The sequence below is a fragment of the Ambystoma mexicanum genome, chromosome 6q, assembly GCF_040938575.1.
Source record: "Ambystoma mexicanum isolate Mex_15411 chromosome 6q, UKY_AmexF1_1, whole genome shotgun sequence".
NCBI classification, from domain to species: domain Eukaryota; kingdom Metazoa; phylum Chordata; class Amphibia; order Caudata; family Ambystomatidae; genus Ambystoma; species Ambystoma mexicanum.
In genome coordinates this window covers 38,521,252-38,535,772 of record NC_090937.1, presented here as the reverse complement: position 1 = coordinate 38,535,772, position 14,521 = coordinate 38,521,252, and the positions used below count along the sequence as shown (strand labels likewise).

The 14,521-nt window shown below is 43.9% G+C and overlaps 2 protein-coding genes and 1 long non-coding RNA gene across 10 annotated transcripts in view; 1 reads left to right on the top strand and 2 right to left on the bottom strand.

The window, feature by feature from the left end:
• Positions 1 to 14,521, bottom strand: part of PTPN13 (protein tyrosine phosphatase non-receptor type 13) — a 1,388,150-nt gene that overhangs the window by 1,303,476 nt on the left and 70,153 nt on the right. The window lies entirely within an intron of this gene.
• On the bottom strand, positions 2,081 to 4,213 carry LOC138515736 (uncharacterized). The gene is made up of 2 exons (XR_011282162.1): positions 2,478 to 4,213; positions 2,081 to 2,390 (listed from the first exon to the last, which is right to left on the bottom strand). It is a non-coding gene; the product is annotated as an uncharacterized lncRNA (long non-coding RNA).
• On the top strand, positions 4,253 to 7,464 carry LOC138515735 (uncharacterized). Of its 3 annotated transcripts, XM_069630433.1 has the most exons (3): positions 4,253 to 6,890; positions 6,993 to 7,067; positions 7,155 to 7,464. In XM_069630433.1, the coding sequence occupies exon 1, from the start codon at positions 4,304 to 4,306 to the stop codon at positions 6,116 to 6,118; it is 1,815 nt and encodes a 604-aa protein (XP_069486534.1). In that variant the 5' UTR covers positions 4,253 to 4,303; the 3' UTR covers positions 6,119 to 6,890; positions 6,993 to 7,067; positions 7,155 to 7,464. The 3 variants fall into 3 exon arrangements, with proteins under 3 accessions (XP_069486534.1, XP_069486533.1, XP_069486532.1); XM_069630432.1 differs by having other exon boundaries at positions 6,993 to 7,464; XM_069630431.1 differs by having other exon boundaries at positions 4,253 to 7,067.

Below are 14,521 nucleotides of genomic sequence, written 5' to 3'. Positions count from 1 at the left end.
GGCCATTTTTAAACAGTCTTTTGAATGAATGCACAGGACGCCTTGAGGCGTCCTGTTCATTCAACCAAAAGATCAGCACCCTGGGTTACCAGATTGGAAACTCAGGGTGCTGATAGCAATAATGACCTGTTCCATGTGCTGGAACGGGTGGCAACAGTACCAGGGACCCTCGTTAAAGGTCCTGCATGCCGTTACCACCCGTTCCAGCCCATGGAATGGGCAATTATTACTAAATTAGCACCTGGGTGGGAGAGTGAGCCAGTCAGGTTGCTCAGAACACTGGCTGGACCTCACTATATAAGCTTGTGTTCTGAGCAACCGGTATGGCTTCTTTCATCTGCCCTACCATCTTCCCCCAACCCTTCCCTCCAGTCAACACTCCCTTCCCCATGCCCACTTACCTTCTCCCTTGGGCAGTGGCTTGCCCCGAGCTGCAGCCACCATGGAAATGGAAAAGGGGCTTTGCATGGAGCCCCGACTTCTATGGCAGCCATCTTAGGTGAGTTTTTGTTTGAATGAACATGACGTTGTGAGAACTTTGCTCGGACCTGTAACTTAGACCAAGGGCCATTACCAGTCGATCCAGGCCACCGTTTTTGCATCTTATTGCTTAAATAACATAATTTAGTAACAAATCCTGCATTATTCTATTTTCTCCGACTCACACTTCCATTTGTTTATCTCTGTTCTACCCTTATTTTTAATGCTCCACTTCATCATTTATATGTCAGTTAATAAACTGCACAAGCTTAGTTTCCCAGAAGCACAAGTAAAATCTGCAATATGACAACACAGCAGAAGTCATGGGGCTAGAATGGGTGAAAATCTGAAGAGGTGCTAATTACATACAATTGTTTGCCTTGTGTCGGACACTGTGGTTATGTGCCTCAGTTGCCGAGATTTTGTCTTGCCGGAAAAGGCAATACGAGAAGATGAATCCTGGGTAATCCAAAAACACGCACTACAGTTTTGCTGCATCTGAGACACCTTGAACTAAAATAAGCAAAAGAGCATCTTCAAAAAGGGTTTCCTTAACTGCACTGGTCCACTGACGAAAATAAATGCAATGGTGGTAAGTACTTAAGCTTCCAGAATGACAGAAGTCTCCTCTCCTCTTAAAATGCAATGGTTGCAAAGGTGTGGTCCCAAAAGCACATGTCCTAAACCCACAAACCTGTTCTTCTATCGCGAATCAAGAAAAGTCAGTCTTGTAGGATAAAATGCAAGCTGTTGGCAAGGATCCTGCATATGTATCTCAAGAAACATTTTATTGCTGCAGGATTTGAAATTTTTAAAAAAGAAAGCGCGTTCACACACTTCGTGTATCCAAGAAATCCATCAGTTCAGATAGGATTTTAAGACATGCACCGAGTGGAGTTTGTCATATGTGGTGCGTTACTGTTTGGTGGGGTGCCAACTATGAAGTTCTCCATTGTAATCCCCGTTGACCCCCTGACAGCACTTTTCCCCTCCCCTCCGCTATTCTCCACTGCCTGAGAATATAAATACAATGTAATCGAGAATAAAGTAGAATATATTTGTCAGGCAGGACTACAAACCTACAAGGGACACCATCTAGTCCTTGGAACTCAGTAGATGTGAGGCTACTCTCCAGATATATTGGGGTTTACCATTTAAAAAAAGGTTCAGCAACACAGAGCAGTACCACATTCCTGTATTGATCAATATTGTGACTTGTGCCACAAACACCAAATGCAAATGCACATTGCGCACATGTAACCTATCCCCACTTCCACCCTACCCTATGTAGCCACTATACCGTGCTTCAATACTCATTTGAAACGTTACATACCTATCCTCTTCTGCTTCCCACCTCCCACAGAAGCCCCATCAGCTTGCATATAATAGCGGTTGGCGGTCACTCTGGAGGCGAACCACGCAAAGGCAAGGATGCAGTGTGTTTGTAAATCCAACAGATTGTCCACAAGATTGTGGAACTCTCCCGTCCCCTGCACACCCTTTATACTGTAGAAACAGTCAATATTTCTATACAATGGTAATATTCAGTTTCTTTCAGAAAAAAGAAGAAATTAATGAGAGAAGCTAATTCATGACACTATTATAATAAAACAGAATGATGGGGACCATCGGTTTTAATTGAATTTTAAATTAATTGTTATAGATATGAATTTCAATTCATTCATCATCCAGTCTTTGTAAACATAATAACATAAATGTGTTCATTTTGAGGTTACATTCAATATAATAATACAAGGGCATACAAGGTACTCATCACACTTTCTATACAATAGGCTTTTCACATGGTATATCCACAGAAAGTAATGATGAATATTTTCTCGACGCGTTTCGGGGTGTCCCCTTCTTCAGGAATTGATAGCCCTCTTCATTGCCGTTAATCTTTGTTTCGTCTATAATGTATGATACAATGATCAAATTTTAGATTCTCACTGATAACTGTCATTTAACTCTTGGGAGAAATTTTTAATAATAATCACCTGGATGTTCAATGTGGAATATCCTAACTGGATTTATTATCAATAGCAATATCAGCCCAATAATGGTTATTCAACCTGTAGATGTGATAAAAAGACAATAGGGAAAGCTCAATTAAAAACGGGATCTTAATTCATGAAGGAAAATCTAGTCATGTAATATCTAAGAAAAAATATTACCTTTCGGTATTTCTGTAAAAAGCTACTACATCCATGGAATGGGTCGCTGTGGTATGTAGAGAGTCCTCAGGTACGGAGGTAGTGCAGTAATGGGCGATTCCTCCACTCGTGTCTGTAAAAACACGTATATATACTATATTAGATACACGAAAACAATGGGGTGGGATCATTCTGTGGAGAGTATTCTGTGAAGGCCTCTAGGCTCATGATATGCAATTGGGGAGCTGTTTACAAAGGATTCTCTTACCTCCTTCCTGAGAAGATGGCCGGTGCTGTAGCTCGAACCGTTCTACACGGTTTTCGCTAAAGATGGCCACTATTTACATTATGACGTCATCACGTCGAAGCGTGACGACGTCACTATGTTTAGAACGTCAGCGTGTGACGGGAAAACAGACGTCATACGGACATATTTTAGAAAACAATGTGTAATTAACCAATAGTATATAGGTGTATATCTATACTGGTGCAGGGAGTTTGAGTCAAATGAAATAAAGGTGAAAAGAGTCGAAAGATAAATGTGAGGAGTGTCTCATGTAACTTCTGGGAAATCTATTGTTTACCACGGACAAAAGTTAATCGAATATTGGACATCCGTGTGTTTACTATTTCAAGAGAAGCATGCTCACATTCTATGGTCTGTAACTTAATACATCCTATGTCAGTAAAAAATCATCCTAAGTGAACTGAACAAATTCAAAAATGTATTTAACAGCAATTGATATTGTATCCACACTGGGTTTCTGATTGGGTCAGGGGAAACAGTATTTAGTTACAAAAATGAGGCTAAACTGTAATCTTCGTTCATCCCATTGGGAGCTAGACTGTTTAGTCTCTCTATCCAGAAGATTTCCCTCTGGTTCATACGTCTGGCATGATTGCCACCTCTTGGGGCTCTGTTCACAATTTCCAAAATCACAACCTTTAGTTGAGAAATATTATGTTTCTTTATGGAAAAATGTCTTGCTACAGGTGAGTTAACACTGTTGGTACGTATGTTACTTTTGTGTTCATTCCAGCGCTCCTTGGCTTTCCTTTGTGTCTGTCCAACATAGTAAATGCCGCATGGGCAGCTTAAACCATAAATGATTGATTTCGTGTCACAAGTGGCAAAATCCTTTAGTGGGATTTTTTGGCCATTTGATGGGTGTCTTACATAGCTTCCCTTCATTATGTTGTTACAATTGCCACAACTGAGACAGGCAAACGTACCTATTTTCCTCTTGGTGAGGGTTCTTTGATTGTCCACTCTCGGTCTTTCTGCTTTAACTAGGCTATCCCTGAAGTTCCGACCCCTCTTGTAGGCGATTATGGGTGGTTCAGGAAATAGTCTCTTTAGTTGTGGATCCAATTTGATTATACCCCAGTTCTTCTTGATCATCCTTGTTATGTGATGACTCTGTGCTGAATATCTTAAAGCGTAGAGAAATGGGATCTCCTTAGATCTATTTCTTGATATACGGAGGTCTTTCCTCTCCAATGTGAGTGTTTTTTCTTCTGCTTTCTTGATGATAGACTCTGGATAGCCTCTTTCCTTGTATCTTTGTGTCATCAATAGGTTTTCATTCTGCCTTGAAATCATCAAGAACCTTGCGGATGACAGAAGCCTGACCCTAAAACCGGCAGACAAAGGAGGGGCCATAGTTATTATGGACACTACATACTATGAGGAGAAGATTTTAGAGCTCCTAACAGATGAGAACACGTACATAAAAATTGAACAAGATCCGGTCAGAGAAATATCAAGCATTATTGAAACTACGCTTGAGGAAGCTGAGGACCAAGGATGGATTTCCAACAAGACTAAATTGTTTTTGATTAATGAACATCCTATTACTCCAATCTTCTATGGACTGCCAAAAATACATAAGAACTTGACAAAACCCCCCCTCAGACCGATTGTTGCGGGAACTGATAGTATCTTCAACCCACTAGCAGTTTATGTGGACAAGGCATTACAACCCATAGTCCAAACAACCACAACATATCTTAAAGATACCACAGATTTTCTCAATCACCTAGACACCTTAACAGATATTAACAGAAATGATCTACTGGTTTCGTTTGATGTACAGAGTCTATATACATGCATCCCACATCAAGACGGTTTGGAAGCACTCGAATGGTGTCTACTAAGAAATGAATGTGAAGCAAACAAAACCTTCCTAATGAAATTAAGCAAAATTATACTCATTAACAACTATTTCAGATACAGGACGCAGTACTATTTACAAGCATCAGGAACTTCAATGGGGTCAGCAATGGCCCCAGCCTATGCTAATCTATTCATGTACCATTTGGAGATGAAATGGATTTTGATACCAACAAAATTTAGCAAAAAAATCATCACCTGGAAAAGATACATTGACGATGTTTTCGTCATTTGGAGAGGACAACATCACGAACTAGAGGAATTCCTAAAATACATCAATTCAGGCCACGACAGAATCAAATTCACGATGGAAATTGGAACCCCTAAACTACATTTTTTGGACGTTGAACTAGAGATTGGGGAAGATGGGATAATCACCAATATTTATCACAAACCCACCGATGTTAACAACACGTTACACTTCAGGAGCCATCATCCGACGCATTTAAAGAATAATTTGCCCTACAGTCAATTCCTTAGACTAAAGAGAATTATCTCAACAACTGACACCCTGAGGAATGAAAACCTATTGATGACACAAAGATACAAGGAAAGAGGCTATCCAGAGTCTATCATCAAGAAAGCAGAAGAAAAAACACTCACATTGGAGAGGAAAGACCTCCGTATATCAAGAAATAGATCTAAGGAGATCCCATTTCTCTACGCTTTAAGATATTCAGCACAGAGTCATCACATAACAAGGATGATCAAGAAGAACTGGGGTATAATCAAATTGGATCCACAACTAAAGAGACTATTTCCTGAACCACCCATAATCGCCTACAAGAGGGGTCGGAACTTCAGGGATAGCCTAGTTAAAGCAGAAAGACCGAGAGTGGACAATCAAAGAACCCTCACCAAGAGGAAAATAGGTACGTTTGCCTGTCTCAGTTGTGGCAATTGTAACAACATAATGAAGGGAAGCTATGTAAGACACCCATCAAATGGCCAAAAAATCCCACTAAAGGATTTTGCCACTTGTGACACGAAATCAATCATTTATGGTTTAAGCTGCCCATGCGGCATTTACTATGTTGGACAGACACAAAGGAAAGCCAAGGAGCGCTGGAATGAACACAAAAGTAACATACGTACCAACAGTGTTAACTCACCTGTAGCAAGACATTTTTCCATAAAGAAACATAATATTTCTCAACTAAAGGTTGTGATTTTGGAAATTGTGAACAGAGCCCCAAGAGGTGGCAATCATGCCAGACGTATGAACCAGAGGGAAATCTTCTGGATAGAGAGACTAAACAGTCTAGCTCCCAATGGGATGAACGAAGATTACAGTTTAGCCTCATTTTTGTAACTAAATACTGTTTCCCCTGACCCAATCAGAAACCCAGTGTGGATACAATATCAATTGCTGTTAAATACATTTTTGAATTTGTTCAGTTCACTTAGGATGATTTTTTACTGACATAGGATGTATTAAGTTACAGACCATAGAATGTGAGCATGCTTCTCTTGAAATAGTAAACACACGGATGTCCAATATTCGATTAACTTTTGTCCGTGGTAAACAATAGATTTCCCAGAAGTTACATGAGACACTCCTCACATTTATCTTTCGACTCTTTTCACCTTTATTTCATTTGACTCAAACTCCCTGCACCAGTATAGATATACACCTATATACTATTGGTTAATTACACATTGTTTTCTAAAATATGTCCGTATGACGTCTGTTTTCCCGTCACACGCTGACGTTCTAAACATAGTGACGTCGTCACGCTTCGACGTGATGACGTCATAATGTAAATAGTGGCCATCTTTAGCGAAAACCGTGTAGAACGGTTCGAGCTACAGCACCGGCCATCTTCTCAGGAAGGAGGTAAGAGAATCCTTTGTAAACAGCTCCCCAATTGCATATCATGAGCCTAGAGGCCTTCACAGAATACTCTCCACAGAATGATCCCACCCCATTGTTTTCGTGTATCTAATATAGTATATATACGTGTTTTTACAGACACGAGTGGAGGAATCGCCCATTACTGCACTACCTCCGTACCTGAGGACTCTCTACATACCACAGCGACCCATTCCATGGATGTAGTAGCTTTTTACAGAAATACCGAAAGGTAATATTTTTTCTTAGATATTACATGACTAGATTTTCCTTCATGAATTAAGATCCCGTTTTTAATTGAGCTTTCCCTATTGTCTTTTTATCACATCTACAGGTTGAATAACCATTATTGGGCTGATATTGCTATTGATAATAAATCCAGTTAGGATATTCCACATTGAACATCCAGGTGATTATTATTAAAAATTTCTCCCAAGAGTTAAATGACAGTTATCAGTGAGAATCTAAAATTTGATCATTGTATCATACATTATAGACGAAACAAAGATTAACGGCAATGAAGAGGGCTATCAATTCCTGAAGAAGGGGACACCCCGAAACGCGTCGAGAAAATATTCATCATTACTTTCTGTGGATATACCATGTGAAAAGCCTATTGTATAGAAAGTGTGATGAGTACCTTGTATGCCCTTGTATTATTATATTGAATGTAACCTCAAAATGAACACATTTATGTTATTATGTTTACAAAGACTGGATGATGAATGAATTGAAATTCATATCTATAACAATTAATTTAAAATTCAATTAAAACCGATGGTCCCCATCATTCTGTTTTATTATAATAGTGTCATGAATTAGCTTCTCTCATTAATTTCTTCTTTTTTCTGAAAGAAACTGAATATTACCATTGTATAGAAATATTGACTGTTTCTACAGTATAAAGGGTGTGCAGGGGACGGGAGAGTTCCACAATCTTGTGGACAATCTGTTGGATTTACATAGGTTAAAACAACCCAGTGTCAAGGTTGTTATTCTCCCCGGCACCCCGTAAATTTTCAACAAATCCTGTAAAAAAACCTTAAACCTAGGTGTGCGCTAGGCAAACAAATATTGGATTCTTGAAGGATGCAGTGTGTTCTCACTTGTGAAAAGCTACAGTGCCCTTGAGGGCAGCATGAAAAGCTCACCATGTTGAGAATCCTTTCAAACTATGGTGCCTTCAATCTAACATCTTTAACTAGCATCCAATTCACATCCGGCTTAAACCACGCCTATAGGTGGGTTCAGTTAATGTAAAGCAATAGCCGTGAAAGATATCTCTGCCTGAGAAAGGGGTCCTTAAATAATGGTGTAACACTTACCCTCCTTTGCATGGGCTGGTCCCTTCTCAAGGACACATACAATAGTTGACTGGGTTTGCAGATGGATCGTCAGATGCAGTGCGATAGCAACATTTCAATGAGGATTCAGAGTATGAAAGTGGAGCGTCCTAAATGTGTGGTTTATGTACAAACTGAAGAATATATATAGGCCACAAGAGGAGAAGAGCAAGATCATATAACAAAATATCAGAGATTTCATTCCAACTGTGTACACATTTTTAAAGATAAGAGATGGACAGAACAATAGGAGCAGATCAGTCTTCCTGGAAGCAGAAGTTATGGAGGCATATCTTAAGATGTGCAAAACCGAACACGTATCACTGCCACACACACACACACACACACACACACACACACAAATAAAAGATATTGAGATTTGAAATACAAAAACATAGATGGTAGAAAAAGTAGGGTCCAACGTGGATACCAGAAATATGCCAATCTTTAGACCAAATACGCTCACAGTGTGCAGCGATGTGCATAAAAAAATAATGACCCTACATGTTGAACCATAAACTCAATCACATCAAACGACAAATGGCCTTATTAAACGCGAAAAGAGCTCAGTTTTGGGCTCAATGCGATCACCCAAGGCCTAGAAAATAAACCAAAAAACGTTACTCCGATACACGGTGTGAATGTCCCCGCAGAGATTTGCCTTCCTTCTTGTGCACGGCTAATGTAAGCATGTCTTGCCCCCCTCCAACCTCCCCCAGCCCGTTTACAACAATCCCAGCTCAGGTCCCCGAGTAGGACCAAGCCTTAAATATTAATGCGCTCATATACAGCAGCAGAAACCTTCTAAGTAATGGATGCCATCTCCCCATCCGCACGGTGCCCGATTAATCAACCCAAAAGTCAAGTCACCCACCACCCTGCCATGACACTCAGGCGAAGTGCAAGCTGCCTGCATGCCAGAGACCAGCGCATTACCCACATCGCTGACCTCTTAAATGTATCTGGCTTACACCTATTAAAATCCAAGGACAACAAATGCCGCCCTGCTAACCCAACTTGCACCCCTGGCATTCCAAATGATCCATTCGGATTGCTGCTTCCCAGTTCGTTCCCCACAGGTAGGGTGACCAGATAAAAAAATTAAATAAAAAATAAAAAGAGACAATAGACAGAAGTAGGACTACAGTAAACACAAACAGGAATCTGAGAACTGTAGTCCTACTTCTATGTTGCTGTCCTGTTACGGGGTGTGTTCACAGGCACACTCCTCTCATTGGAGAAGAGTGGCCAGGTAGGGGAGGAAATGGGGGCGTGAAAAGCATTCACGCAAGCAGGAAAAGCAGCGCTGGGCCCGATTTTGAGACTTCTTAATCGGTTCCCAGGCAAAAACCAAGACTGTAGCCACCCGTCCCTCCAATCCCGGGACAGGGTTTTAAAACCCCAAAAACTCTCGGGACGCCAGGACCAAGGGCAAAAATACCCACACCACACCGGTAAAACTGGGACATCTGGTCACCCTACCCACAGGGCCCCTGGTCTCACCCTCTATTGCCTGCCTTCCTTGTGTGCAGTTCTACAGTTGCTGCCGAAAGACGGGCTACATTCTGACATGTGTGAGAAACCTGAAGGCGTCTCCCTAGCTAGTCCCCGGGTATCTGCCATCCAGGTGGCCAGGACATGGCCATCGCTATTGGATCCAGTTCCTGGGTGTGGACCAGTGAGGGAGGATCACCTGGATGGGGGGGTCCTCGGGGAGTGGGACACCGACAGGTGAGATGCGGTATTCCCCCTTCCTTTAACACCTTTTCCCCATCCTCTCACATAGGACATTCCAAACCACTGCCCCCCCCCCTTTCCACCGTGAACACTTTTTCACAATATAACATGTCAAAATACCAGGGTGAGACAAAGTCAGGCAATTGACTCCAATCACACACACCTGATGCCCCTTTCCTTTCCCCATAGGGATAAAAGGTGGAACCAGAGAGAGCAAGACGGATACGACAGGCAGCACGAGAAGATGGCAAATAGAGGGAGGCAGTTCAAGAGAAGGAAAAAGGCGGCAGGAGGTGAGAGCCTGGCAAGGAGAGAAACGACCTTGCCCTTTTCACCCCAGGCCCGTAGAACCTTTGTGGAGAGGAATCTGAGACTGCGTACAATAGAGCAAGTGTCCTGCTGCAAATGTCAACCGAACCCGGGGCAAGGCGATGCTGATAAAGGCAGAGTAGAGGAGAATCCCGTGCCTGTGGTACAGGCCTTGACTTCAGAGAAACCAAAAGCCAAGCAGTTCAAAACAGCTGGTGAGTGAGGGGAGAATCCATAAGCGCAGGGCCTAATTTTTGTTTAGGAGGATTTTTAAGGGTAAAAAACAGGGGGTTTTATGCAAAGACACCTCGGTGCAAGGGACTCGATGCAATGACCATAAACCTCGCTATTGGATCCAGCTCTTGTGGGTGGACCAGTGAGGGAGGATCACCTGGATGGGCGGGTGCTTGGGGAGTGGGACACCGACGGGTGAGATGCGGTACCTCCCTTCCTTCCTTCAACGCCTTTTCTCCAGCCTACCAGGTAGGACATTCCAAATCACTGCCCCCCCTCTCTTTTCCGCATGCACACTTTCGTACAACACGGGAAAAAGTGGACTCACCGCAGAGCCATTATCTGACATGCCCCATTACAAGGGTCAAGCAAAGTCAGGCAATTGACCAGAATCACACACAGTTGACGCCCTTTTCCTTCCCCACAGGGATAAAAGGTGGAGCACAAGAGCACAGAACATGCAAGGCAGACCGCACAAAGCGAGAGCTCGTTCCGTTAGGCAGTTCAAGAGGTAGCGAAAGGCGGCGGCGAGAGTCGGAAGGAGATCGGGGGGAGAAGTGACCATGCCCTTATCAACAGACCTGTAAAGCCTCAAGAGAAGGAATCATAAGGCCGAGAACAATAGCCTGCGTGTGTTGCAGCAGATGTCAATGGTAGCCGGGCATCTCCTCCGGTGACAGCCAAGCCGGGGAGAGACATATGGCCCCATGGTAGCGGCCTTGACTCTACAGGTGGAAAAGTAGAGCCGTTCATTGCAAATCAGTGAGTCGAGGGGAGAACCGATAAAGAAACCGAACTGTGCGGAACAAACGTGCTAATTACACTTTGAAATACAAAGAATTGTTAAGAGAACAGGGGGAAACCAGCAGAGCAGAGGCAGGCAACACGTGAGCGTACACTTGTGTTGATTACCCTATTGTGAAACCACAGGTAACAAAGCCTTGGGAGAAAGGTGAGCAAAGGGGTAAAAAAAGGTCATACAGAGGTTATGCAAAATCCTCTGTACCGTTGGAAGTCTTTGACCAACAGATAATCGTGAAGCAAAAGGGAAGTGAATCCTGCTTGGTAAAGTGAATGCATGAATTGTGTATCGTAAAGGTGGCGAGAGTGAACCCGAACGAGGGACGCAAGTAAACATTGTTATTCGTAAGCTAAAGAAAAGCCATTGTGAATCCGAACGAGGGAGGTTCATAAAGGTTGGCGAGAGTGAACCCGGCAGAGGGATGCTAACGACAAGGGGCGAGGCATGAAGTCCCTATGAACGATGTACTGCTACGAGTGAACCTATTGAGGGACACCTACAGTGAAATGTTGTGGAAAAGGTAGACAGTGTGAACCCAGAAGAGGGAGGGCGACTAGCAGGGATAAACCCTGGAGATTATTTCAAAAGGGCATTAAGATTAATGAAACAAGAAATTGCAAGAAGAAGTGAACTGTCACACTTGTCATTTGGGATCCGAGCCTGGCCGAGGGAGATCCAGTGGTGAAAAGTTATCGCCAAACGTTCATTGGAGTACGACGGAGGCCTGCGTGTAAAGGACTGGAGGGGGGGGTCTGTAATTCCGCTCTCTATATGGTAGAGGAGAGGCACAAGATTCTCTATTGTGGTAGCAATGGACGAGCAATCAAGGCCTAGCTTCTCAGGAGGTGATGCGGCCTGGTTCTTAAGTACAGTGTAGTCCCCAAGCACCCACAAAAGGAATGTCCGCACACTGTATCGGTTAAAACACAGTCTTTATATAATATTCAAAGGTATATACAATATCACGATAATGCGCTGTGTGCTCGGAAAATCATCAATGGTAAATATATACAGTTCTAAAGTGGTACCACAACGATTATTAGATCTCATTAAAGTGCATCAACTATACGGTCAAAATGTCACACAGATCAATAAAAGAGGAAACCAGCAGTAGAAAGGAAGGAAAGCAAGATGGTTGAATAATTGGCAGAATACTGGTCACTACCTTTAAACACAGCTCTGTGTGGAGATCCCCCCCCACCTGGGCAACCTGTAGAATAAAGATACAAGCCCAGTCCATATATTGTTCACACTAGACTTCCCAATAGTTCTGCAACCCCAAAGTACCTGGCGTTGTAGCATTCCGCGCCGGGGAATCGACAGCCCTTCTTGAGTGTCCTCCCTTTCAGGCAGGAGTCACGGGTCGTCGAACGTCTGACGGAGAACAGGGTGAGCTACGACGGTGAAGTGGCAGCTTCGTTCCTACCGGTGCTCGTTAATGGGGAAGCGTAAACATCCTGCAAGGAAGAGGAGTGCGGGGCACCTTGGTGTCGATAGTTCTGTACCGCAAAGAGTTTGAAGAACTGTGGCCCAGCAAGGGCGTCGAGTCATCGGCGTCTCTGTGGTCTTTGGGTGGCGGGAAACACACCGGCGGATGCTCCTCGGCAGTCAGGCCTTCTCCAGCAGGATACAGCAGCGACGTTGCGGACGAGAGCGTCCTTGGATCAATGAAGTTCATAGGCAAACAGGAGCATGGCGGCTCCAGTCGGCGACGGCGCTCGTCGACAGTGGCGGACAACAGTCCGGCTGCTTCTCTTTGTGGTTCCGCGGTGGTCCCCGTCTCGGGTCAGCAGCCTGTCGAAGGTCTGTCTACCAGGGAGCTTTGGCAAAGATCTGCTGGTGCACGATGGTCCCTCGTAGCTCGGGAAGAGGGAGCCTTACCAGGTCCTCTCTGGGTCAGTCCTTGGAGGCACAGCAGCTTTCATATTGTGAAGGAGAGCAACATCAATTCTTCTCGTCCAGCAGGGATTCAAGGTCAAGCTTCAGTTACTCCAGTTACTCGTCGTAGTGGACATCAGCTTCTGAACATGATTCGTAGCAGTGAGAGGTCCCCAGATATACTGTTGATCTCCCATTCATTCCGCTGGGTCATACTTAAAGAATCAAATCATTATTAAGGGCATTCAGGCAGGCAGGCAGCCAATCATACACACAGTGCATTCAGGCCATTCACTTCTCTCCAGACACTCACAACAAGTTATGTGTATTGGGACAAGTACCAAGCCATTCAATACTCCACACTGCATTCATACCGGTTTCGGGCAGGGCTGCCTCAGTCATTGTGTCAAACACCAGATACTAGACACCCACAACACAGAATGCGTATTCGTAACACACTCCATTCACCCAGGTCCCACCCACAGGCGTACCCACAACATACGGTCGTTGGGAAGGCTCCAGCCAGTCTGGTCAGCACTTCCCCCACACTACCATATATGGAACTTCCACCCAACAGCCAGTCAGGGGGAAGGGATAGAGTCAGGGCTTCCTGGGACTTCGGTAAAATCAAGTTAACAGGCGATGGAAGGCAAGAGGCCATGGGGGCCACTCACAGGTGCCCAAAAACATACACTAGGGGCACAGAGTTGCCCCCCTACCCATGGGTGCCATAAGTGTATCCCATGGGTCTGTTCATCAAACCAAGAGAAAGAGCTGCACCGCCAGGAGTCCCACATGACCTCCTGCGTGGAAAACACGAAAGAACACACGATACAAACCAGTAAAGGACAAGGATACGGAGGCCCTGTCCCTCCGATGCATTTCCAGTATCACACTGCGCCCAGAAGATGGAGATCTAGGGGTGAAGTCGTCACCCAAAACCATAAGTGGAGCAGAACTGTGTGTTTGTTTGGCAAGAATATCAGGTCTTGAAGGCAAGAGACTTTTGTTGAAAAGAGACTTTAACCATCTGAGAACCGGATAGCTGGAGCAGAACTGTCGGGGAAAGCTCAAGTGTGTGCGGTGCTCAGGAAACCCACCTTGTCCCGTGCTGAAAACGTGGGGAAGGGAGGCCCTTGGCAATCACATCCCGACTTATTATTTGAGAACACTTCTTTCTTTATTGAAACCCTATGCCACACACTTTTGTATTTAGCATAAGGATTGGCAATATTACTATTTTTTTAATATAGGCCCTTTTACTTTGACACAACGCCACTAGGACTTGGTCGACGCGTGCTCCCATCTTAGATTTAAGTTTAGTTTAGGCGTTTTACACCCTGTATTTCCTGTTTAATAAAACACCTTGAACTGTTATCACTTGTGTCCCTCTTTACGGTTGCCATCATGAGTAGATCATCCACAAAAAGTGTAGGCCGCCTGGTGTGTATTTACAAGTCCCAACAGGTAGGATCCACCATGCCCAAGCATGCAGCACCACACTCCATGCAGACCAAGAACCACACAAGACCCCTTACCCTCCTCCCCTCTGACTTCACT

Bases quoted from the DNA above. Each gene is read 5' to 3' on its own strand.
- LOC138515735 (XM_069630433.1), top strand. From the start codon at position 4,304: ATGGACACTACATACTATGAGGAGAAGATTTTAGAGCTCCTAACAGAT.